The sequence below is a fragment of the Neofelis nebulosa genome, chromosome 10 (genome assembly GCF_028018385.1).
Source record: "Neofelis nebulosa isolate mNeoNeb1 chromosome 10, mNeoNeb1.pri, whole genome shotgun sequence".
In the NCBI taxonomy this organism is placed as follows: Eukaryota; Metazoa; Chordata; class Mammalia; order Carnivora; family Felidae; genus Neofelis; species Neofelis nebulosa.
In genome coordinates this window covers 39,293,057-39,317,674 of record NC_080791.1, presented here as the reverse complement: position 1 = coordinate 39,317,674, position 24,618 = coordinate 39,293,057, and the positions used below count along the sequence as shown (strand labels likewise).

General features: G+C 48.5%; 1 protein-coding gene across 1 annotated transcript; it reads right to left on the bottom strand.

The window, feature by feature from the left end:
• Positions 1 to 6,528: 6,528 nt before the first annotated feature.
• On the bottom strand, positions 6,529 to 19,842 carry GPR83 (G protein-coupled receptor 83). Its single transcript, XM_058687450.1, has 4 exons — positions 19,366 to 19,842; positions 14,945 to 15,070; positions 12,549 to 12,682; positions 6,529 to 9,552 (listed from the first exon to the last, which is right to left on the bottom strand). Exons 1-4 carry the CDS (start codon positions 19,747 to 19,749, stop codon positions 8,928 to 8,930), a joined length of 1,269 nt encoding a protein of 422 aa, XP_058543433.1. The 5' UTR covers positions 19,750 to 19,842; the 3' UTR covers positions 6,529 to 8,927.
• Positions 19,843 to 24,618: the final 4,776 nt, after the last annotated feature.

The following is a 24,618-nucleotide window of genomic DNA, read 5'->3' as shown; positions in this document are numbered from 1 at the left end:
CTTGGCAACTTGCAAAATCCACACATGAGGTCACTTACAGTAGTGTCAAATGGAAGCCCCTGAAGCTCCTCCTCCCAGTGAAAATATAAACCAAAAGGAATGTCACATATATGAAGGCATCACAGCAGTTGGTGTCAAATTAAATACTTCATAGGTGCAGAAGTAATGATTCTTATTTTAGTCACTCAACTCACCTACTTGGCCTCTACTTAAAATAGATCATCTTAGGTCACACACATAAGACTAGAAATCTCAATACTACCCAAAGCAATCTACACATTCAATGCAATCCCAATCAAAATCGCACCGGCATTCTTCTCAAAGCTAGAACAAACAATCCTAAAATTTGTATGGAACCACAAAAGACCCCAAATAGCCAAAGTAATATTGAAGAAGAAAACCAAAGCGGGAGGCATCACAATCCCAGACATTAGCCTCTACTACAAAGCTGTAATCATCAAGACAGTATGGTACTGACACAAAAACAGACACATAGACCAATGGAATAGAAGAGAGAACCCAGAGTTGGACCCACAATTATATGGTCAACTAATCTTTGACAAAGCAGGAAAGAACATCCAGTGGAAAAAAGACAGTCTCTTTAGCATATAGTGCTGGGAGAACTGGACAGCAACATGCAGAAGGATGAAACTAGACCACTTTCTTACACCATTCACAAAAATAAACTCAAAATGGATGAAAGACCTAAATGTGAGATAGGAAACCATCCAAACCCTAGAGGAGAAAGTAGGCAACGACCTCTTTGACCTCAGCCACAGCAATTTCTTGCTGGACACATCTCCAAAGGCAAGGGAATTAAAAGCAAAAATGAACTATTGGGACCTCATCAAGATAAAAAGCTTCTGCACTGCAAAGGAAACAATCAACAAAACTAAAAGGCAACCGATGGATTGGCAAAGTTATTTGCAAATGACATATCGTATAAAGGGTTAGTATACAAAATCTATAAAGAACTCACCAAACTCCACACCTGAAAAACAAATAATCCAGTAAAGAAATGGGCAGAAGACATGAATAGACACTTTTCCAAAGAAGACATCCAGATGGCCAACAGGCACATGAAAAGATGCTCAACATCACTCATCATCAGGGAAATACAAATCAAAACCACCCTGAGATACCACCTCACATGGTTCAGAGTGGCTAAAATGAACAAATCAGGAAACTAAAGATGCTGGTGAGGCTGTGGAGAAATGGGAGCCCTCTTGCACTGTTGGTGGGAATGCAAACTGGTGCAGCCACTCTGCAAAGCAGTGTGGAGGTTCCTCAAAAAATTAAAATAGATCTACCCTATGACCCAGCAATAGCACTGCTAAGAATTTACCCAAGGGATACAGGAGTGCTGATGCATAGGGGCACTTGTACCCCAATGTTTATAGCAGCACTTTCAACAATAGCCAAATTATGGAAAGAGCCTAAATGTCCATCAACTGGTGAATGGATAAAGAAGATGTGGTTTATATATACAACGGAATACTTCTTGGCAATGAGAAAGAATGAAATCATTCCATTTGCAGCAATGTGGATGGAACCGGAAGGTATTATGCTGAGTGAAATAAGTCAGTCAGAGAAGGACAGATATGATATGTTTCCACTCATATGTGAATCTTGAGAAACTTAACAGAAGACCATGGGGGAAGGGAAGGGGAAAAAATAGTTACAAACAAAGAGGGAGGGAGGCAAACCACAAGAGACTATTAAATACAGAGAACAAACTGAAGGTGGATGGGGGGGATGGAGGAGAGGGAAAATGGGTGATGGGCATTGAGGAGGGCACTTGTTGGGATGAGCATTGGGTGTTGTATGTAAGCCAATATTAAAAAAAGAAAAGATCAATAAGATTACTAAAACTAACAGACTGACTTGGGAAAAAAAGGAAATCAGAAAAGCATCCAATTTCTCAGCAGCAGTGCTGGAAAGTAGATGAGCGATGCTGGCAGGCATAATAAATTTGTGTTGTTTAAGCCACTAAGGCTGTGGTTATTTGTTATGGCAGCAATAGAAAACCAATAGAAATCCCTTCAAAATTCAGTTTGTTCCTATATACCTTCCTATATACCTTGGCCAACTGCTAGAGGATGTGGTCTTCTAAAATAAAAGAGTAAATTAAAAAAGAGGAAGACAGGGGTTTAGAAAACTGGAATACCTAGTCCCTGGGTAGAGGACAAGGGAGGGTCCTGGGAAGAGCAAGTATTCTGCAGACAGAGAGATCTGCCAGCCCAGGGAAGAGCAGCTGACAACCCAGGAGGTGTGGGGGAAGGGTGCTGGCAGATACTTGATGTGTGTAGACAAGTCACAAAGGGACCCTCAACTATTTTGAAAAATTGTGAAAGAATTAGTGATAGTGACATAAAAAACTAAGCCAGAAACAAAAAGGAAGTTTTAACTCCAGAAAAGCAAGATTGTTTTTAAAAAGGAAATATGATTGTCATATCCTACTTGTCTTAGAAGTCAACTCTATTTGCATGTTTTAATAATACAGATGTAGAAGTAACTTGATTGGAAGGATACAGGGAAGAAAATTAGGTTAAGGACTGTTTTTTCCCTTGCTGCTTTCCTTTCCTGAATATTCTTTCCATGCCTGAGCATTTTGTGAATTTGACTATGATATGCCTTGTCGATGGTCAGTTTTTGTTGAATCTTATGGGAGTCCTCTGTGCTTCCTGGATTTTGATGTCTGTGTCCTTCCCCAGATTAGGAAAGTTTTCAGCTATACTTTGCTCACACAAAACTTCTGCTCCTTTTTTCTCTCTCTTCATCTTCTGGGACTTCTACAATTCAAATGTTACTCCTTTTTAATAAGTCACTGAGTTCTCTAAGTCTTGTATAGTAATCTTTTGCCTTTGTTTCCCTCTTTTTTTCTGCTTCATTATTTTCCATAATTGTATCCTCTATCTCACTGATTTGCTGCTCTCCTGTGTCCATCCTAACTGTCACGGTATCCATTCGAGATTGCATTTTGTTTATAGCATTTTTAATATCAGCCTGACTAGATTTTAGTTCTTTTGTCTCTGTAGAAAGAGATTCTCTGGTGTCATCTATGCGTTTTCAACTCCAGCTATTATTCTTATAATCATGGTTTTAAATTCTAGTTCAGACATCTTACTTATATCTGTGTTGATTAAGTCCCTGGCCATCATTTCCTCCTGTTCTTTCTTTTGGGGTGAATTGTTCCATCTTGTCACATGGGGGAAGAAAAACATTAATAAAATAAAAAATTTTAATTAAAAAAGAAACAAAACAAAATCAAATCAAATAAAGGAAGCTAGATCCCAGGTGTGTTTCAGTCTGTTTGTTGAAAGAAGCTTGATAGAATAGAGGAAAAAGAAAAAGGAAAGAAAAAAAAAGTTAAAAGTTAAAAAAAATTACAAATTAAAAAAATTTAAATAGTAAAATAGAATAAAATAAAATAAAATAGAATAAAAAATTTAGAAAAATCTGCTCTTTTTGTATCCAAGAAAGAGAAAAAAAGAAAGGAAAAAAAGAAAAGAAAGCAAAAGCAAATAAAATGAACAAATAAGTGAACCAGCTAACACAATGAAACCCAAGTGAACTTACATCCAGTTTCCCCTAGAACTGAAACTTTGAATCACACTACATACACTAAGCAGGTGGAGGGATTTGTGCTGGCCTTTTTTTTTTTAATTTTTTGGTTTTTTTAACATTTATTTATTTTTGAGACAGAGAGAGACAGAGCATGAATGGGGGAGGGGCAGAGAGAGAGGGAGACACAGAATCTGAAATAGGCTCCAGGCTCTGAGCCGTCAGCACAGAGCCCGACGCGGGGCTCGAACCCACAGACAGTGAGATCGTGACCTGAGCCGAGGTCGGACGCTTAGCCAACTGAGCCACCCAGGTGCCCCTGTGCTGGCCTTTTGGGGGATATGGCTGGAGGGCACAGTTGGGTGGGGCTTGGTGTAATGGCTCCATTTTCCACTTGGTGGCACTGCTTAGTTTACTGGGGTGGATCTGTGAGTGTGTGTGTGTGTGTGTGTGTGTGTGCGCGCACGCACGCACGTGTGCATGTAGGGGTGAAAATGGCCTCACCCAGCTCCCCAGTCTCTGGCACAGGAACTTTGCATTCTCACTGGCCCGCGATCAATCACCCCTCCTTTGTCTCAGGCCTCCATCCACTCCCCACCTTTACTCTGTGTCCAAGCTGTCTGCCTGCCAGGTGGCCCCTCCCTCCAGAGTTTTATCTCAGATGGGGTTGTGTTTCAAAACCCCATGCTTCAGGGCCCCCTGGCGGTTGGACCTGTGCTACTCTCTAGGGGAGGGTCTCACTGAGCAATGGACAGGTGCCGGCTTGCCCCAGAAAACATTCGTGCAATCTCACAGCAGCAGAGGGTCAGAGGTTATGGCAAACCACAACACATGGCTGGTGTCAGATTTCCCTGCACTCTGGCGTCTTTGTCCCAATACCAACAAACGTAGATGCTCTCCGGGGTCCCTGGGACCTTTGCCTGCAAGAAGGCCATAGGGCCTCTACCAAATGCACTCCAAGCAGGGGAACTGCTTCTTCCTGTGTGGCACATGGACTCCTTGGACCCTACCGCCTGCTACTGGGGATTTGCCCCGCTTCTTCACCAGAACACCTCCAGGCACTGAGTTCCGCTGTTTAGAGGATCCTGGTGGTATTGAAACTCTCTCCTTTCTCCCTGTCAGTAGTTTTGAGGAACAGATTTCTTGTCCAGTCTCTTGTGAGTGTTTTCACTCTTTCTCTCTTTCTCTCCAGCTGCTTTCAGGGGGAGTGCTTTTCTTGCACAATCCCAATGCACTGAACTCTCCCCCTTTCTCTTTCTCTCTCTGTCCTCTCTCCACAAAAACAGCTCTCTACCCTCTGCAGCACCATGGCTTTCCTCTCCCCAGTTCACCTCTCCACACTGCATACCTGCCAAGTTCTGGGGCTCAAGTTATGCAGATTGTTGCTTTAATCTTCAGGTCAATTTCCTAGGTGTTCAAAATGGTTTGACGCTGATCTCGCTGGGTTTCAGGGATGAGACAAGCTCAGGTCCACTATACTGCCTCTCCATCTTAACTCCTCTTATTTGTTCCTTCTTGCACTACTCCTTGAAATGAGAGAGAATAGTGGGGCAAGGGCGGGTACACAGAGATGTCAAAACAAGATGCTAATGACCTGATCTCACAGCACTATGAGCATCTTCTGCCACCTGCCTGTAGGCAACACTCAAAGGCAAGCTTGTTTCCCCAGTCAATGCTCCCTTGCCACCTTCCAGATTTGCCCCTGGCCCCAGACACTCTCGCATGCCTCCCATTACCCTAAAGCCTAGAGATTGGTCAGCAGCATAGAAGCCCTAGAGGCACATCATACCAGTTTGGAGCAGTAAGGGTTTAGCTGAGCTCTCCCTGTGCAGTCTGAGGACCCTGAGGCCTGGGCTGGCTATGAGACAGCTATTTGCCTTGACAACCTATTATGGTTGGTCAAGCAGGGCACCAGCAATCTGGAAGTCATTTACAGTTCGCTTGTAAGATGTGTCTAACCAGAATTGAGTCCTCAAGGCAGCATAAGATCCTGCCTGTACCAGAACCATGGACTCATTGGCCATGAAGCTGCAAGGGCCTTGGGGTCCACCTAGTAGTCAAGCATTTCCCAAAGCAAAACTCAAGCACTGATTTTTAGATGGCTAACAGGTTTTACCCCCAAAAAGTGTCTCACAATCAAGGAAATTTGTAGAACCTTGAATTAAAAACAAATGAAGATTCTTTTTTACATGCCTTCTCAGAATTTAACTTCCAAGAAGGTAGAATTTCCTAAATTTTGTTGTGTGACCCTTCGCTGGAAGCCAAGTTTCCTTAACCATAATACAGAAATGATAATGCCCACCTTGGAGAATTGCTGTGAGGTTGAATGAGATCATGAGCTGAGAAGCATTTAGCATAGTATCTCACATATTAGGGGTCAGCAAATTTTACTTCCCTTCTCTTTCTCCTACGCCTTTCATTGTTCTTCCAAATCTTCCCCTAGGCTCGGTAAATTACCCCTATACACAACCTTCTGTGAAATTATGTGAAACCGATTTCCTGGCCTCTTGATGGCATCAGAGTATTTATGTATGCCACAAAGCTTCCTACCCAGCTTATCTGGAGGACAGGGGAGCCCCGGAACCAATGGGGCAGAAATCCTGGTAAACACAAAAATGCAGCACCCATGGCACAGTGCGAGTGGGGGGGGCCGATCCCCAGTCTCCAGTGGCAGCTTTGCCTCCTCCCGAATCACAAAGGACTCACAGGTGGAGTCCTAAGTTCTCAGCACAGATTCACAATCACAAAAGAGGCGACGTGGCTGCCAGCTCACTGGAAGAAGCTCTAGACCAAGATGAGAGGTTTTCAGCTGGCTATTTACCCTAGCCAAAGCATGGTGGCACTTCCTCAGTTGTGAAATGCAGGGATGTGGGCAGATGATCTTCACGCTCTCTTCGTAATTTGCACAGATCCCCATTTTAAAGGTTACCAGCTGTAGTTTAATCAGAAGTCCAAGAAACATAGTCCATGCACCCCAAATATATTTTATTGAGAGCGGAGCAATTACAATAAAGTACTCATTACAGCACACTGGAAAGGCTCAAGTCCTACAAATTTCACATTCACAAATACAAATCGCTGTTTGCTCTGAGGCACACAGGGAACAAGGGGAATGGGGAAGACAGGGTACTGACAGGAGACCCGGACCTATGGGCCATCTGTGAGTCTTCCTCCAGGGAAGGGCCTTCTCTGACTTGGCAGTATTTCTAAAAATTTTTTTTACATTTATTTATTTTTGAGAGACAGAGAGAGACAGAGTATGAGCAGGGGTGGGGGGTGGGGCAGAGAGAGAGGGAGACACAGAACCCGAAGCAGGCTCCAGGCTCTGAGCTGTCAGCACAGAGCCCGACGCGGGGCTCGAACCCACGAACTGTGAGATCATGACCTGAGCCGAAGTCAGATGCTTAAGTGACGGAGCCACCCAGGTGCCCCGGCAGTATTTCTAGATTCCCTCAGAGAGGAGCAAAGCAAAGCTCTCCCCATGATTCCAGAGCAGGACCAACTATCTGTAGTCTTGCTACCTATTCTCTTTCTAGTTCAAAGAATTTCTATGGCAGCATTAGGATGAAACGATTAGCTACTTCTGGACACCACAGAGACAGGAGGCACAGGCATGGGAGCCATCTGGCCTGAAAAATCCATCTTGGGATCCATACGGGCTTAGAAGCCTCTCTGTCCCATGGAAGTCAAACACTTCAAACATTCTCATAAATAGACTAGTATAATGAACCCCCATGTCTCATTATAGGAAAGCAGATGATAAGACTGAGTTCAATTTCAATTAACAGCCAAGAGATCTAAGTAAACCTTGGATAAAGCCCTTCTCCCCAAACCTCAGTTTTCTACTCAGCTGCATATCCATGTTTGCTTTCAAGTCTATCTGGTGTTAGAAAGGAACCTAAAACCAGTGTGAGAATGGCAATTACTTAGGGTGGGTGAATTAAGCACTATTCTGCCTTTGTCTCCTGGGTGACCTAGTGAGTCACTCAAGACCAGATGAACGATGATGAAAACAGTCTCTGGAATGATATTTCCCTGGCATGTTGAGTCCTTAAAGACCATCACAATGTCGTAGGTTTCTGTAAGTGACACGTGAGCCACTAGGGTGATGTTGACAAGTGAGTTGTCTTCAGGGAACTGGCGTGAAGAAGCCTTATTATTTAGACAACACAGAGAAGTGGCCTGTCTAGACAGCTTGCAAGGATGAAGTGTCTAAGTACAATTATTTCTGGCATGTTGGAAAGACTGCTCCATCATCTCCTGTAAAAGCAGGGCAGTGTTTTTACCACCTCTTGTTCTATGTGAGTGCAAAGGAGAAGGAATTATGCCTCCTTGGATGAGTTTTGTTCCCTGGCTCATCACGATGGCCGCCATCTGAGAAGAGGTACTTCATCTGGGTCTTTCCCACCACTGGGTACAGGATGACGGCAGTCTGTTGGCTTTGACAGCCTTCTCCTTGTGTTCCTCTCCCACCTCTTCTTCCAACTCTTCCCGTGGATACTGTTCCTGGGAGAGGGGCTCACCAGTTCCCTGCTACGCCCTGTTTCTTGCTTATCTCTACATGGAAAAGTGTAATTCAGAACGGAATGAAAAGCGCATGCACACACATGCACACACGCATGCGCACAGACACACAAAGGAAAAAAGTTGCAAGTGAATCCACAGCACGTTAACAAAACTCATCACAGTTGGTGGGAGAACGGGGTGATTTTTGTTTTCTTCTTTGTGCTTTTCTAAATTTTCCGAAGTTTTGTAATAATAATTCTTTAAGAGAACTCAGTAATTTCTCTTTGCTTTCAGGGACTGAATTGGCCCTGTCTTGTCATGTATCCAAGCCAGCCACCACACGGCTGTGATTCATCCTGGCCCAGGACTTTGGGAAGTGAGGCAAAAAAATGTGGCATCTCTGGCTCACTCACCTTTTGCTGGCATGAACCTTTTTCAAGCAGAGTTCTGTGCATCTGGGTCAGCCACACCCCAAGTATGACTCAGGTGTCCTTTGCGGATGTTCCATGGTAGGGAGTATTGTCAGGCAGCTGACTCAGCCCTCATGTGGGCTGCAGCTTCCCTGGGTTCTCTGGCTCAGGGAACCCAGGTGATATGCTTTGCAGCATTTCTTGGACAGGAATTCATAAACACATGTCTAATTGGGTGTTGCCTTTTAGTTTTCACACCAAATGGGGTAGAAGGCTAGACAGAGCTTCCTGGGAAATGAAGACTCCCATGGCTTCTGTAGGACCTTGTTTTTAGCACTGTGAGGGCCATGGGTATGAGGACAGGCTTCTTTTCCAGTCTCTGTCCTCAGGCCCTTTCCCAGCCTCAACTGGAGAGAGAGCTCGCCCCCTGCCTCTTCTCACTCTCCCCTAACTCACTGCCACGATGGGCTCCACAGAAGACAGGTCTGTCTTCCCAGACTGCAGTTGGGAGGAGGGCAGGAGGTTGTTGGCTAGCGGAGCCCTCCGGCCACTGCTCTTCTCTGTCCAAGCCACCCTGAAGGAAGGGACTGGGGAGGGTGGCCTTTCCTCCTGGGGCTTGGGCAGCCTTTGGCACATGCTCAGTAATGCCTTCAGCTCGACCCTGAAGTTCTCGTTGAGCCAGCAGTAGATGAAGGGGTTGTAGCAAGTGCTGCTCATGGCAAACCAGTGGAAGGCGAAGTAGAGGGCGTTGTTGGTGTGGATGACCTTGCTGGACAGGAGGAGGACATAGCAGTTGAGGGGGAACCAGCAGAGGGCAAAGAGGACCACCACCAACATCAGCATCTTCATGGTCTTCTTCTTCTTCCGCCGCAGGGCCAGGTACTGCTCCGTGGTCACATCGCCGATCGTGTTGCACATCCACAGCTTCTTGGCCACGCGGGCATAGGCCACGGAGATGATGAGGAGGGGTAGGATATAAAGCAGGATGAAGGTGGCCAAGTCCAGATACTTCCAGAAGAGGTCAGCTGGCTCAGGGAAGTCTGGCAGGCACAGGGAGCGGACAACGTCCTCGCTGGTGACAGGGGAGAGAGGGAGACAGAGAAACAGAGATAGAGACAGAGGGAGGCAGAGAGAGAGGAAGAGAGAGGAAGTGTCTTTCCATTAGTGTGGAAAGGCCTCGTCACAAGATTCTGGCTCTCCCACTAGATTGGGGGTTTTATAAAGACAAGGAAAACACCTGCTCTCTCTGTGTTTCTTAAACTTATATAATTCCTAGCCTGTAACAGAGACCCAGTAAATATCTGTTCAATGAATGAATACAACACTGGCATTCCTAGTCTTAGAACTAACTCATCCTGAGAGCACAATGTGCTCAGGAAACGTTGGAATTCCTCCATTCCAGAGGGGAACTAAGGAATGGGGCAAAGAAATGATGGATCTTGGGAATGTGAGCGGCAAAGCCCGAATGAACACACCTTCAGCCATACGTGTAACAAGTATCTATTTTCCATGGAATGTACCCAGTCCTCCTTGAAGAAACCCTAGAGCTGATGTGTTGAGACTCTGCAGACTACGACCCCCTGAAAGAGGGGGCACAAATCACCCACACAGGGCTGGCCAGTACCACCCTTGGTGTCCAAGCTCCCACTTTGGGGAAGTGAAAACCTTAGGGCCATTTTGATTGAAGGTGCAGTTTGAATACACTCACACAAAGGAAGTAAAAGATATATTACTTACAAATCCCAGCATGGAGACGCTAGGAGCTGAGGGGAAGGGCAGTCCTCTGTCCCAGGTCATGAGCAAGCAGGAGACAGAGAGCAGGGTTATAAGCACCCATTACTTATAGGGTGGTTGAGGCACAGTCACCAATTTTTCACAGCCTCAACCCGGAGTGGTTAGTTTATTTTTTGAGAGAGAGAGAGAAAGTGTGAGCAGGGGCAGAGGGAGAGAGAGAGAGAATCTTAATCAGGCTCCACACTCAGTGCAGAGCCCGATGCAGAACTGGGATCATGACCCGAGCCAAAATCAAGAGTTGGATGCTCAACTGGCTGAGCCACCCAGGTGCCCCTCTGAGTGGTCATTTTAAAACGTGAGCTGGGGGCACCTGGGTGGCTCAGTCAGTTAGGTGTCTGACTTTGGCTCAGGTCATGATCTCTGTGAATTCAAACCCCAAGTCAGGCTCTGTGCTGACAGCTTGGAGCCTGGAGCCCGCTTCCAATTCTGTGTCTCCCTCTCTCTCTCTGCCCCTCCCCCGCTCGTGCTCTCTCAAAAATACATGTTAAAAAAAAAAAAATGGTGACCTGGAAAAGCAAGGCAGGAACTTGTGATGGAATCCTAACCTTGAGTTCCAATCTAAATGCCCAGACTGTGCGTGTGAACAGGGTTGTCATACTGTTAAAATGTCTAGGCAGCAACTCAAAATGGCTGTTTCTTCAGCGCATTATGTCGCTTGTGCACTTGTTATATGTGCTGATGGCCATCACTACTGAAAGAAAGAGAATTCTCTTTGCTTTCGTTAGCAGAAAAAAAAAATAGCTCCCCATACGTGAAGGCAGATGGGGGTCTGAGTGCTAGGAGATTTGGGTATGCGATTCGTTCCGCTATCGTAGAATTTGGGGAGGGAGAAGCCTTTGTAAATTACAGTCGACCCTTGAGCAACATGGAGGTTAGGGGCACCGACCCCTGCGCCGTTGAAAACCCATGCATGACTTTTGACTACCCCCAAATCTAACTACTAATAGCCTACTATTGACTGGAAGTCATATCGATAACATGAACAGTTGATTAATACACATTCTGTAGGTGTATGATACACTGTGTTCTTACAAGAAAGTAAGCTAAGGAAAAGAAAATGCTATTAAAATCATAAGGAAGAGAAAATACACTTACGGTACTGTACCATATTAATCGAAAAAATCCACACAGAAGTGGACCCACACAGTCCAAACTAGCGTTGCTCGGGGTCAAATGTAGTTGTAATCAGCCTTCAGAGCTTGTTCTCCTGACCCTGCTTATGTCATAGGCATGTGTGTTTTGAAGTGTATGTTTCAGGCGGAGCAGCACAGAGTTATTGCAGGACACACGTGGCGACTGGTCTGGAGCGCCTGGATGCTAGCTCCTGGCCAATCCACAAGAAGCAGCTGGCACCTGTGATATTGTAGGGACCTAGCACTACCGTAGGACCACTAAAGTCATTTCCTACAGATCCACTAAGACCCAGAGGTGGCTGGGAGTTTTCGATTTCTGCAGGGAGCCCGGAATATGACAGCCCAGCATCCTGGCCTCGAGGCTGAACAAACTCTGTGTTATCTTTGCTCTAGAGCCCCCTGTGCTGCTGCCTGTAGCTTCTCCTGACATCCCTCCAATGCCAACATTGCACCCTCCCTTGGTCTCTTGCTATCCTGCCTGCTCACTCCCTTATCCATCACTCCCGGGAGCACTTCCTTTAAAAATCCCAAGCACGATCTGTATCTCAGGGTCTATTTCTAAGGAACCTCCTCTAAAACAAGTACGGACTGATGAAAATCACTCTAAGCTTGCTCATTCGTTCATCCATTCAGTAATTATGTATTGAGGGGCTGTTATATGGAGACAGTAGGTCAGGTGCTAGGGACACCAGGAAATTCTTGTTCTGCGACAGCACAGGACAAAGAAACCTGAACGGGAGGTAGGAGATAGAGCATCCTGCCTCAGACACACAGACACACGCGTGCTTTATTTATACGTTGTGCGAGAGAATGTAAACATTGCCATTTTAAACGAGGCCTGGGTGACTTTGATTCTCAGTCTGTGTGAGTACCTGTCCCCAGCGAAAGAAGCTGTTGGCTCCTGCCCTGACCTCGCAGACAAGCTGGGTGGAGAATAAGGAGGGAGCTAAAGTTGCTGAGAAGAAAAGGTGAGGAAAAGCAGAACAAATGCCACAGATAGGCCCCAGACTTGGAAGCAAGACAATGGGAGACAGAAGTGCTGGGTGCAGCAGATACCGGTCACTCAGACTCAGAGGGGACTCAGACTTCCCTCTGTCAGGGCCCTCTGAGTCCCCAAGCTGCTCCCGACTAGCCAACTCACCTGTACTTGAAGGTAAATAATTTCTGGCAGATGGCGTGTGGGAGTGAAAAGAACGTAGCCATGGTCCAGATGACCGTGACGTAGATGACACCTTTTGTGATCGAGATCCGGGGTTTTAATGGATGCATAATGACCTGGGAAACAAGCAAACTGTGCATCACTGGCTGAAGAAGTCTGGAAGCAGATCAAATCTCAATGACGGAGCTCACGTGCCACACTAAGGTAGGTAGGTCCTATTTATAAACAAGTACCCCTTCATTCAGTGTTAAGCCCCTGGGCTGCACCACCCCACAGTCCACCCCCAGAAGCAAAAAGAAGGTATCGTCTGGACTCGGAGACTCCAGGTGGCTCAGATGCCTCTTACAGGTCATATGTAGCAGAACCAGAGTGCAGTGAGGGGATGGGGAAGGGGTGAAGCAGGAGGTCTGCTCCCATGACACCCACAAGGCCAGCAGAGGAACAAGCCACAATCAGCCTCCACCTTGGAATCCGATCTCATTCCACCATGATTCTAGACCCCTTGGGTTATGGAGGGCTCTGAGAGGATCTGGGGTGACAAGCCTGGAGAGGAGTCTCTATTTGTCATGGGAAGTTGCACTGACATTTATGTGGGGGTTCGCAACACTGTTTACAAAAGCTATTTCTAACTTGTGGGGTCCAGCTTTCCCACCGCTTACAGTAAAGCCTGTGTTACAGGCTTTGAGCTGAAAAGCATTTTGGAATTACTACAGTTGGACAATCCATTCTGCTAAAAGGTTTAAATAAAGATTTGGGAACTCAACGGCATCCTCATGTTAAGATTAGGATCATTATTTCTTGAAAAAGGCATTCTGAGACAGGTGAATCCAGGGTCAGGGAGAGAGGTCCTCAAGAGCTGCCATCACCTAAGGATGTCATCCCAGGACACAGTGGACATTCTGGCTGTGTCCTCCCAAATTTTGTCTCCAGGTTCTTTCAAGATTTTATGAGAGGAAGTGACTAGGCTTTAGAAGCTGCTCAGCACAGCCCCCTTCTGGATTTTGCCATATCTGCCCCTCAGACTCCCTCGTTGTTCGGGTTGCTGAAGAAAGTGAAAGCCTGGGTCAGAGGCCCCAGACATCGCTCAAAGATTTCACTGCTTTGGGAAAAGGCCCCATGTTGGGGTTTATGTCACAGCAATGTGATCAGTGTTGGCAAGACTTAACCCCCTTGCCAGTCTGTTCCTCAGACCCACCTTTGGCCCAAGGGGCAACTGTCGGTGAGGCTGTGTTAAGTGGGGGTAAGCATCGGCCAGGTGGAAGTAATCCAGAGTCCCTCTTGTTGAATTAGGGGAGAAGGTTAAGAAAAGGCAGAACACATTAGCATGCAGCCTTTTCAGACTTTGCCCAGAGTATCTGCAATATAAATGCCAAAATGGTGGAATTTCGGGGCTGAAGAGATCTCAAAGTTTGCCAAATCCAATTCCCTACCAGATAACGAACGTCCTCTAAAACATCTCTATCAAGTGTCATCCAGACCTTGCTTAAAAATGGCTGGGGAAATGAAACTCACTACCCGCCCACCCCAGCAGCTTCGTTCTGCTAGAAAATTCTTTCTCCTACTGAGCTGCACCTTTGAGTCTGCATCTTTGAGGCCTCCTCTCCTTTGCACCTCTTGCAGCTACTCAGAATAAATTCTTCCTCTCTCTGTCCTGCTGGCCCTTATGATATTGGCCACCTTGAGCCTTCTCAGAGTAGGGCGGCCTCATGATCAGGGCAGAGGTATGAAGCCAGACAGACCTCAGTGCTAATCCTGGCCTCATCATTCCCCAGGCATGTGATCTCAGGAAGGCTACCCATGCCCTCTTCTGAGCTTCCATTCCTTGATTCGGCATAGACCTAAGTACACAACATGGATTTACTGAGTTAGCACATGCAAGGTGCTCGGCAGGGAGCCATCCTCTTCCCGGATAGAGTCCTCTTTGATTTCCTTTACCATAGCCACCATGTGTCTCTGGTGGGGCAGGGCAGTGGCTGCCTGCTCCTGCCACATGGCACCCTAGCTTGTTTTCCTCCTCAACAACTTGGGCCCCGGGGGCTCCATCCCCCTCGTCTCTGACCTGCAACGATTTGCCAATCTCTTTTCAACTGTGATTTTCGGGTTGGCTTTTCTCCCCCACCCCCAAACAAGCTCGTTAATTTCTGAGACACAAAATATAAGCGATGAGCCTTTGTTAGAACAACAAACTGGGAATAACTTTTTGTAGCACTTAGCACAAACGTTTTAAAGCGCCTAATCTAAGTGCTCATATTAGTCAATAAGAAGACAGATACACTTATTGAAAACTGTGCTAAAATACTGTCTCGAGGGTCCCTGCAGCTCCCCGGAAAGCAAAGCCGGAGGGGGAAGGACCGGGTGTTGGGGGTTGGTGCCCTCACCTGGTGGCGGTCCACAGCAATGGCCGTCAACGTCAGTGCTGAGACGTGCAGAGAGCAGTACTGGGCAAAGCGGCTGACGTGGCACATGCCTTTCCCGAACACCCATGTGCTGTTCACAAAGCGGACCTGGAAACCAGCCCACAGAGGTCAGAAGACAAACAGGGCCTTGACCCTGACACCCCTACCCCCATCCATGGCCTCTGAGGAGCATCCCTTGGGAGGCATCTTCCGGCTCCTCTCTTCTTCCATTCTACACTACTACATTGTGCATCACACGTGACTTTCTCCAGCTTGACTCATTTCCAATCATTCGATTCAACAAAACCTGATCATACCACCGGGGCCAAGCCTTGTTAGGTGCCAGGAGGGCGTGGGAATACGTGGGCCTTGCAGTTGGACTTCCCACCTCTAACAGTTTGAAGCTATATGACCTTGGGCAAGGTGTGTATAATCTCTCTGAACCTCAGTTTCCTCATTTGTAAAAAAAAAAAAAAAAGGGCGGGGGCTTAAAAACTTCTACGTTGTAGGCTTATTACATGGATTAAGGTTTTAAAAATCTATAAAGGGTGGAACACAACGTCTGGCAGATTGGTAGAGAGATATTCTTAGAAATAAATAGTAGCTATTTTTATGGTAATAATAAAATCCATTCTCAGTCCACATGAGTTCAGACTAATGGGGGAGACCCACACGAAAAATCACAACATAGCGTGTAGGCTGTGCTCTCTAATGTTGACTAAGCAGGCCTTACAACATCATCTGGGAAGGGGCCTGAGGGGCCTGGAGGGGTGGGGGTGGGGCAGAGCGGAGAACGGCAAGCTGCAGGACAGCGTGGGGCCCTCGGAGCAGCCCTAGGCCTCACCCCACATCATCCATGGCTACTTGCCCACTCAATCAGTGCCTGGGCAGCTCCTGTGAGTGATGCCCAGGCCCAAGAAACATCAAGCACCGATTCTGAACAAGGAGCTTCCGGTCTGGGTAGAGGACCCAGGCACCTCCGGATGCAAGAAAGACAGTATTCAGTGCCCACAGAAGGCCCAGACAGAGGGCTTCGGGGCCGCAGGGTGGGAACGGAGCAGGCTGAGGTAGAGGGGAAAAATGATAGAGCAAGTCAGTCCGACAGAAAGAAGATCATGTAGTGGTGGCCAGCAGAGTCACCCGGGGCAAGGCCGTTGGGCTCCACAAGCACCACTGCCCCCATCTGTAAAATGCGGCTAATCGTCTTCACATGGTTGTTAGGAAAATCAGAGGAGAGATGACGCGCGTAAAGTAGGTGCGGCAGGGCCTCGAACACTAGTAAATACGCCCTCCACTACCCTCGTTATGACACATGAGGCATCGGAGACGAGCTTTAAGAATACGTGGCATTTGTACTTGTGGCAGTAAGAACAAAGGGCTTGGCGCTGAGTCAGAAATCCCAGGACCTATTTGAGGAAAGAGGAGTGGGATGGTTTGGCTGGAGGGTGAGAGTCGGGAGACACGGATTGTGTCGCTAGGACAGCAGCTTCATTCTCTGTGAGGCTGGCAGGTGGCAGCCACCCGGGGCTTCTGAGCAGTCCGGGAACGTTACAGAGCTAGAAATCCTTAGTTCCTCCCACATCCAGTACGTTGCAAAGTCAACCGGCCCAAAGTCGTGGCCCTCGTCTCTCACCTGGCCCTTTACAGCCTCCCAGCTGCTACCCTTGCCCTCCGGTCTTGTCCACTTGTCATTCAGCCTTCACTCTGCTGATGAGATTTTTCTTAACCAAAAATCAGATGACTGTCACCTTCCTGCTTAGAATCATCCTGGCCCTCAGGACAGAGCCAGATGCCTTAGCAGTCTCCAGGCCCATTCACAAGCTGGCCCCAGCCTTCCTCTCTGGCCCACCTGCACTTGTCCCCACCCCCCACCCCCTGTTCCTCTCCGTTCCTCCCACCGTGCTTCCTGCCTCCTTGCTGCAGCTACATCAAGCCTTTCAACATTCCCTCAACACACCATGAACTCTGAAGCCCTTTGTTCTCCAGGTCCCTCTGTCTGCATTGAGCGTTCATCTTGACCTGGGAAATTCCTGCTCTTCCAGGCCCTTTGAAATGTCACGTTCTTTGCACAGTCTCCTTTGACCCTCTCATGAGACCCTGGCAGGACAGAATAAATGATTCTCTCCTCCAGGCTCCACAGCACTCCATACGTGTCTCTGCCATGGGAATTGTAAGTACCTGTTTGCTCTTCTCTCAATGACCAGGGCTGGGCTTCATGCTCGCTGTCGTGTGTAAAGTGAACAGAAAAGGAAACCAGGTTGCAAGAACACTGTCACCAACTAGCTGGAAGGCAGGATGCCTTACCTAGTCAATTAGCAATTGATACATCAGCTGTGGCACAAAGCAGCATCCTAGGGTGGGGGTGGGGGGGGGCATTGAATGGACTGGATTTCGTGGGTGGGGGGTGACCTAATGATCTCTGCCAACATTTCCAGAAGCTTCGATTTACTGCTTGACTATCAAATAGGCCCACGTGCACTGCCATTAAGTAGGAGTGTGAGGGCTTAGGAGATCCTCCCCCTCAACCCTTTCATTCTCCCTGCTTGCCAGCACCTTGCAAGCTCTGACAGGAATTCAGATTGGGGCAGTTACACGGGTCAGGTTCAAGGCCAGGCCGCTTTGGATTATCTCAGAGGAGTGCTGGGTTCTCAGGACCCTGAACCTCCTCTCTTGCAGGAGATCATCCAAGGCTGGACTTGTCAGGCCCCAGCCACAGCCTAGCCTGGGGTTCATGGTGTCTCTCTCCCATCCCCAGCCTCTTCTGTGCATACTGCTCTGGGCAGTAGCACAGGGGCCATGCCCCGGGGCCAGTTCTCATCCTGGGTGTCCCAGCCCAACCCTAGCATTGCAGATGGTCAGGATAGAAACCAAGGGGGCAGGGGCAACCAAGGAGAGCCAGAGATACACAGTCTCATGCTTCAAGGTAAGAGGCAGTTACCTTGGCAGGGTGGGGCCTGGTATTTGAAAGCCCTTTTGTCCTTGGCTAGAGAATATAAACTGGCAGGAGAGCAGGAAAAATCCATGTTTCAGAATAGTGGAAGCTTAGCATGGTCCAAGAAGCCCTCCTCACCCACCACCCCCAGCGCTAGGTGGCTTAGTGGACAGACCTCTGACTTGAGTCAGGAAAGTAACTCTCATCGTGGCTCGGCCAATTACTAGCTAAGTGACCCTGGACAAGGGATTGAACCTCTGTGTGCCTTAGTTTCCTCATCTGCAAAATGTAATATTCTTGTGAGGACAAAGGTAGAATGCAGTTTTAAAATGTGAGGTTTAGAAGGACGTGCATGCAGATGGATGGATTTGTGGGAGTTCACCCTCTTCTGGCTTGTCTATTATTTCTGGTTGCGTGTGTGTATATGTGTGAGAGACAGACAGAGACAGAGAGCAAGGTACGAACAGATACTGTTTTGGTAGTAACTCAAATAACGGTAAGGTTATTCCATAAGGTGAAAAAATGTAACACTCATGCTGCAGAAACATAAGGGGTAACTGTCAGTAGATTGCTCAGTCATCGCCCTCACGGTCCCAAACCACCCATGAGCACCAGGCTCCCAAGTCACAGAGGGGCAGAAATGACACCACTAACGCTGAGCAGCCAAGGCTTGGGGACGGGAGCCACATCTGCCACGATGGGCACGTGCCCACGGCCTATTCCTGGGCCCCAAGCCCACCTCATTCCCATGTCTTCCCCAACACACACTGCCTACACAGCCTCACTGTCAAACCACAAAAGAGAAACACAATTTAAATAAGTGGTCTAGGAAAACGCACTGAAGTTTCCATGAACAATTAGCAACTGACATATCGGCTGTGGCACAAAGCAGTCTCCTAGGGTGGGGGTGTGAGAGAGCATTTAATGCACTGGATTTCGGGGGTGGGGGGTGACCTAACAGTCTCTGCCAACGTTTCCAGAAGCTTCGATTTACTGCTTGACGATCAAATAGGCCCACGTGCACTGCCATTAAGTAGGAAATGGTCATTTGCTCCCGGCTGAGCACAGACACTCCAGTCATTGACCCCATGGCCCCCAGCTGCAGAAGGTGATGAGACAAAGACCGAGAGGGGAAGAGAACGAGAAAAGGAAGAAGGACGGAAGCAAGGGAGGGAAAAGGGAGGGTAGAGACCCAGATGGAGGAACAGACAGAACGACAGTCACAGAGAGGGAAAAAGATGAAGACACAAAGAAAACGGAGAGGGACAGAAAGTCTACGAAGTGGAGAGAGTTGAGAGGGGACCTGAGAGGGCAGAGGGGGAAGGAGCCGGCAAGGCGCAGCCAGCCAGCGGGACCCAGGAAGCGCGGACGAAGAGAGGGGCTGGGGCAGCGGGGCGGGAGGGGAGCGGAGGGCTTGGGGGAAGGAGAGCCGAGCCTGCCACGGCCGGGCGGGCGGGAGCCGGGGCCTCACCAAGGTGAAGGGCGTGTTGAGCAGCGTGATCATGATGTCGGCGACCGCCAGGTTGACGATGAAGAGGCTGGTGGCCGAGTGCATCCGCTGGTTCTTGAAGATGACATGACAGACCAGCACGTTGCCGAAGAGCGAGAAGACGATGATGAAGGAGTAAGCCACGATGAGCAGGGCTTTCACCGTGGGGTTCTGGGACTCGGCCCCGTAGCGCCTCCGGCCCACAAAGTTCTGCCAGTCGGAGAAGGTGTAGTTGCTCCAGAAGAAGTGCGAGGCGTTGGGCACGGCCAGGGCCGCCTCCAGGCCCGGCTCGTCGGCCCGGCCCTCGGGGCGCTCGGCGGCTCGCACCAGCGGGAGCAGGCAGAGCAGCACCCCGCGCGGGCCCATCCCGCAGCAGCCCCAGCGCCGCGCCCGCGCCCACGCCCGTCCGGAGGGGAGCGCGCGGGGCCGCCGGCCGCACTTCGCCCGCGCTGCGCCCACCCGGCCGCGAGCGCGCGGGCGCCTCCGCCTCTCGGGCGGCTCGGGCTCGGGCTTCCGCTCCGGCTCCGGCTCCGGCTCCGGCTGCGGTGACGCGCGCCCGCTCCGCCCGGCCGGCCGCCTCTGCGGGAACGCAACTCCGCGGGGCTTCCACGGCGCTCTCCCCGGCGCGCGTTCGGCCGCTGGCTTGCCGGCGCCCCCCCACCCCGCCCGCTCCCACGCCGGGAATGCAACTCCGCCCGGCTTCCGAGCCTCTTTCCCCGCCGCGCGCACTCCGCCCGCTCCCACGCCGGGAGCGAAACTCCGCCCGGTTCGCAGGGCTTTTCCTAAGTCACACTCGCCCCTCCATCCCGCCTCAGCCTAGTTACGGCCAAGGGAGCAGGCAGGCGGGCGGAAGACGCCCGTGGCGGGGGTCGGGGGGGTCGGGGGGGGGCGCGGCAGGCGGTCAAGCTGGGTCTGCCGGCCCCAGGCTGCTCCCCGTGCAGAGACTCGGGTGCCTTCCACCTGTTTCCGTCAGAGCGTCAGCCCTGCGGTGGATCCCAGTCCGGCAGTGCTGGGGACACAGGCGAGCGATGCCATAGATGCCATTAGGGTTTCTCCAAGCCCTCTCACTGACCCCACTTCGGACTTGCTGGACGTTTTGTTTCCTTAAGGTTCTTAAAACAGTGTGAGGCGGAGGGGGGGGGGGGCTTGGTTTTCCAAAGAAAACCTTCAAAGCAGGACACTCTTCTGCCAGGATCAGAGAATCAAAGGAATAATAAGTAGGTTTTGAAGCTGTAGTAAGGGAGATTATCCACGCGTTTTGTTCTCTGCCTACTTTACAGGAAATCTTGATCTCTCGCCCACCCGTTTTCATTCCTACTGTGAAATCTCTCCTAGTCACCCCAGACGGGTCACCCATTAACCCCCATCCCGTGGAATCGGGATCATAGCACAGCTGTGTCACTTCCTAGCTATGGAATCCCGGGCGAGTTATGTAACTTTTCTGGCCTCGGTGAAAGGGTTTCCTTTTCCCGCGCGTGGGGTTTTCGGAGACCCCTGTATGGATGTCCCACCACCTTGTTCTCGGCGCTAGATATGCAGTAATTGGTTGACTACTTGTAACTGACCTCCCCCCCCCCCCATTCAAATGGTAAACGGTAGACTCTTTATTCTGTCATTTCCCCCAGCTGAGTGAGCAGTGCCTTTGGGCTGGGACTCCCATCAAAGGACTCCATCAAAGGGGACTCCCATCAAATAACCCTCTGAGAAGTCCACTTGGCCCAGGGGAAAGCCTGCTCCTCTGTCCCACCCAAACCCTGGGGAATGGGCCCCTCCCACCAGCCACCTCTCACTTTGGAATTTTCCAGGAAAGTTAGATGTCAGCTTCTTTACCCCTTCAAACTCCAGGGACACAGCTCAAGCTCTCCCACTAATAAGCAGCTAGAAGATGGCTTAAGTGTCACCATAGTAAAACACAGGTGCTCTTCCTGAGGTGGGAGGGAGTCTGGGAAGACTTCGGGAAGAGTGATACCTGGCAGGTCCCACGGAGGTAGGTGGTTGGAATAGGGGATTATGTGACTGGTCCTAGGAGAAGGGACAGGGGTGCCAGGCAGCTGAAGTAATAGGTGGTTAGCTCTAGAAAAGAAACCAAGGGGCTGTCTGTAAGCATTAACTCAAGAGCTTGGGTGGACTTGATGTTCTACTAAGATGATGTGGCACCATCTCAGGGAGGCAAGGCTGGAACGTGACGGCAATTTAGAGAACAGAACAAGGCTAGGCAGCATCAAACACAGAGGAAGAAATCAAAGGTAGGCAGTGCCCTTCAAAGTACAGTCTTTCAAGTCCCCTGCTTGGTGCTCTGTGACAGGCACGCTAATCTGGAGCACGTGACTAATGCCTTCACTTTGATTCCTTGTTCCCGATGCCTGCCTTGGAGACGTAAGGGCATTTGTGCCAGGTGCCTGAAACCTGTCCCTGAAAGACAAGATGACCTATGTTAGTTCTTAGCTTTCCACAGAAGCACATCCTGAGACATAGATTCCAGTGCAAGGGTTTATTTGGAAAGTGACCAATAGAGTATTGTCAGGCCAGCTACCAGTGAGTGATGGGAACGTAATCCTGCCAGGAAAGCCAGCGTCAGGAAGACACGTCAGCTATCCAACCAACGGACAAGAGCTGGATATCTACCCACCAACCCGTCAATCACTGGTTGAAGCTGTTCCCAGGGGTGTGATGATTCTCGTGCACTTCCAGCCTGTCAAGTAGGCAAATAAATAATGGTGCTGGGAGGTGGCAGTTGGACTGGTGTGCCTTGAAGGGGTGGAGAGGACTGACAATATCCAAGGTGAGGCACAAAGTCTAGGATCACTTCATTTCCCTCTTCCCCAGGCATTCAGCTCTCCTGTCCCCAGTTTATCCTCAACTACAGGAACAGGCCAGTGCTTAATGAAATAAGTACCTCCCTCCATCCACCCCACAGCAAGACCAAAACTAAGGTTTTAAAAAAGTTCTTTCCTCAGGGGTGCCTGGGTGGCCCAGTCAGTCAAGCGTCCAACTTCGGCTCAGGTCATGATCTCGCGGTCTGTGAGTTCTAGCCCCACGTCGGGCTCTGTTCTGACAGGTCAGAGCCTGGAGTCAGCTTTGGATTCTGTGTCTCCCTGTCTCTCTGCACCTCCCCAACTCATGCTCTGTCTCTCAAAAATAAATAGATGTTTAGAAAAAATTTTTTAAAGTTCTTTCCTCAGAGGGCTTAAAGGTCCTGTAACATTACCATTGCTATTACGAAGATTTGGGAGGACACAAAGCTGCTCCTCCAGAACAAGGCAGCTCCTTCCTTGTGTGCATTCTGAATAAAACCAAGGATACCATGCATAGTCAGGATGTGCCAAATAGTAATTATATTTTTGTCTCTAATTATAGTCACATGCATTAAACATACTGAGGAACAGAGGAGAGTTTAACTCTTTCGAGTGGACTTGAAACAAAAGGAAAATAGGAAGTCACCTCACAAGTATTCACAAGACCAAGAATTATAGAATAATAATATAATTATAGAATAATAATAGAGAATTGAGAGCCTCACTCCATCTGCAAGCAATTGCTCCTTTGACACCAATATTAGTTCCTGAAAAGGTCCTACTTGAGTTCAAAACTCACCACACCCACAAATCTTCTCTGGTGCCAATCATCGTGGCAGAGGGGAAGAAAGAACAATTAGCATCCTGCCAGGCAACGACAGTCACTCATAGTTGATCTATTTTAATGGCAAAGGTTGGATGTCATCATACTTTAGTTACAAATGAATCAAATAAGGGCTCCTGGGTGGCTCAGTTGGTTGAGCGTCCAACTCTTGATTTCAGCTCCGGTCGTGATCCCAGGAGCCCCGAGATGGAGCCCCGAGCTGGTCTCCACACTAAGTGTGGAGCTTGCTTAAGATTCCCTGTCTCTCTCTCTGCCCCTCTATCCTGCTCTCTTTCTCTCTCTAAAATATAAAAGAAATGAATCAAGTAGACTTGACATATAAAATATGGCTTAAGATATTCTCAATGCAATAGAAACGCAGTGTGTGGGCATGTTACACTTGGAATCAGTTTCCAAGTTCCAGTACCTTGGAGCCACAGGCTAAAATGATACATTTAGGATAAGTAAAAGGAAGTCTAACTTACAGTTTGTGGCTCCAAATACTTCTGTAAGTTGTTTGAACTTACTCTGCACTTTTACATGGGAAGTTTTATAAATGGTGGAGCAGGTATTGGGCCAACTTGTAATAGCCCATTTAATCCATAAAGCAGATAAGTGGTTGCATTAGTTGTACCACCACAGAACTGCTAGCCTCTGTTGGTGCTCCAGAGTGCCATCTTCCATTATCTGCTCCTCTTGAATTAAATGTCCCCCTGGGCGACCTCAACCACCTCCACTGGTTGCACCATCACTCACAAGTGACTCCAAGATCTGTATTTCTACTTACCAACACTCCTGAAAGCTCCAGATTGAAATTATACATTCGACTGCTGCCTGGACATTTCTACTTGGAATACCCACACACACTTAAAATTCAACAAGCTCCAAACTAAACTCATTATATCCTGTTCTTCCCTCACTCTCTTATGCTTGCTCCTTTTCTTGTTCACTTGTTCACCACAGTCAGAATCTTGGGGTCATCTCACGGCCCACCCCGTTTAGGATGCTATGCATTCGAAGGTGCTATTTCTGTCTACAGTCATCCTCTCTCTGAATCCCAGAGCCAGAGAAACTCCTCTTCATTCTTGAAGACCTAGTTGAAGTGTTCTCTCTCCTGTGAAGACTCACTGACCCCCCCCCGACTGCCACAACCTCAGAACAAGCAGCGTTGCCCTATCGACTCATTTAAAGGTGCTCCTGTAACATGTAACCCATGCCAATGACGTGTGCTTCCCTTGTTGTACCCCACTATTTGTGACTTATCTGTCTTTCCCACTAAACTGTCAGCTCTTCAAGGCCAGGATGATGTTATTCCTAACGTTACCTCTAGAACCTTGCACAGTGCCCAGACAGGGGAAATGGTAGTAGATAAATCTATATATCTATATCTATATCTATATCTATATCTATATCTATATCTATATCTATATCTGTATCTATATCTGTATCTATATCGCACACACACACACATATATATATATATATAGCACACACACACTATATATATATATATGTATACACACACACACACACACACACATATATATATATATATATATATATATATATATATATATATATTATATATATACAGTGGTAGACATTGGACCTGGATTC

Coding starts and splice junctions, on each gene's coding strand:
- GPR83 (XM_058687450.1), bottom strand. CDS start 19,749: ATGGGCCCGCGCGGGGTGCTGCTCTGCCTGCTCCCGCTGGTGCGAGCC. Junction 12,683..14,944: donor TTGCTGTGGACCGCCACCAG/GTGAGGGCACCA, acceptor CTTGTTTCCCAG/GTCATTATGCATCCATTAAA. Junction 9,553..12,548: donor TTATTTACCTTCAAGTACAG/GTGAGTTGGCTA, acceptor CCCTGTCACCAG/CGAGGACGTTGTCCGCTCCC.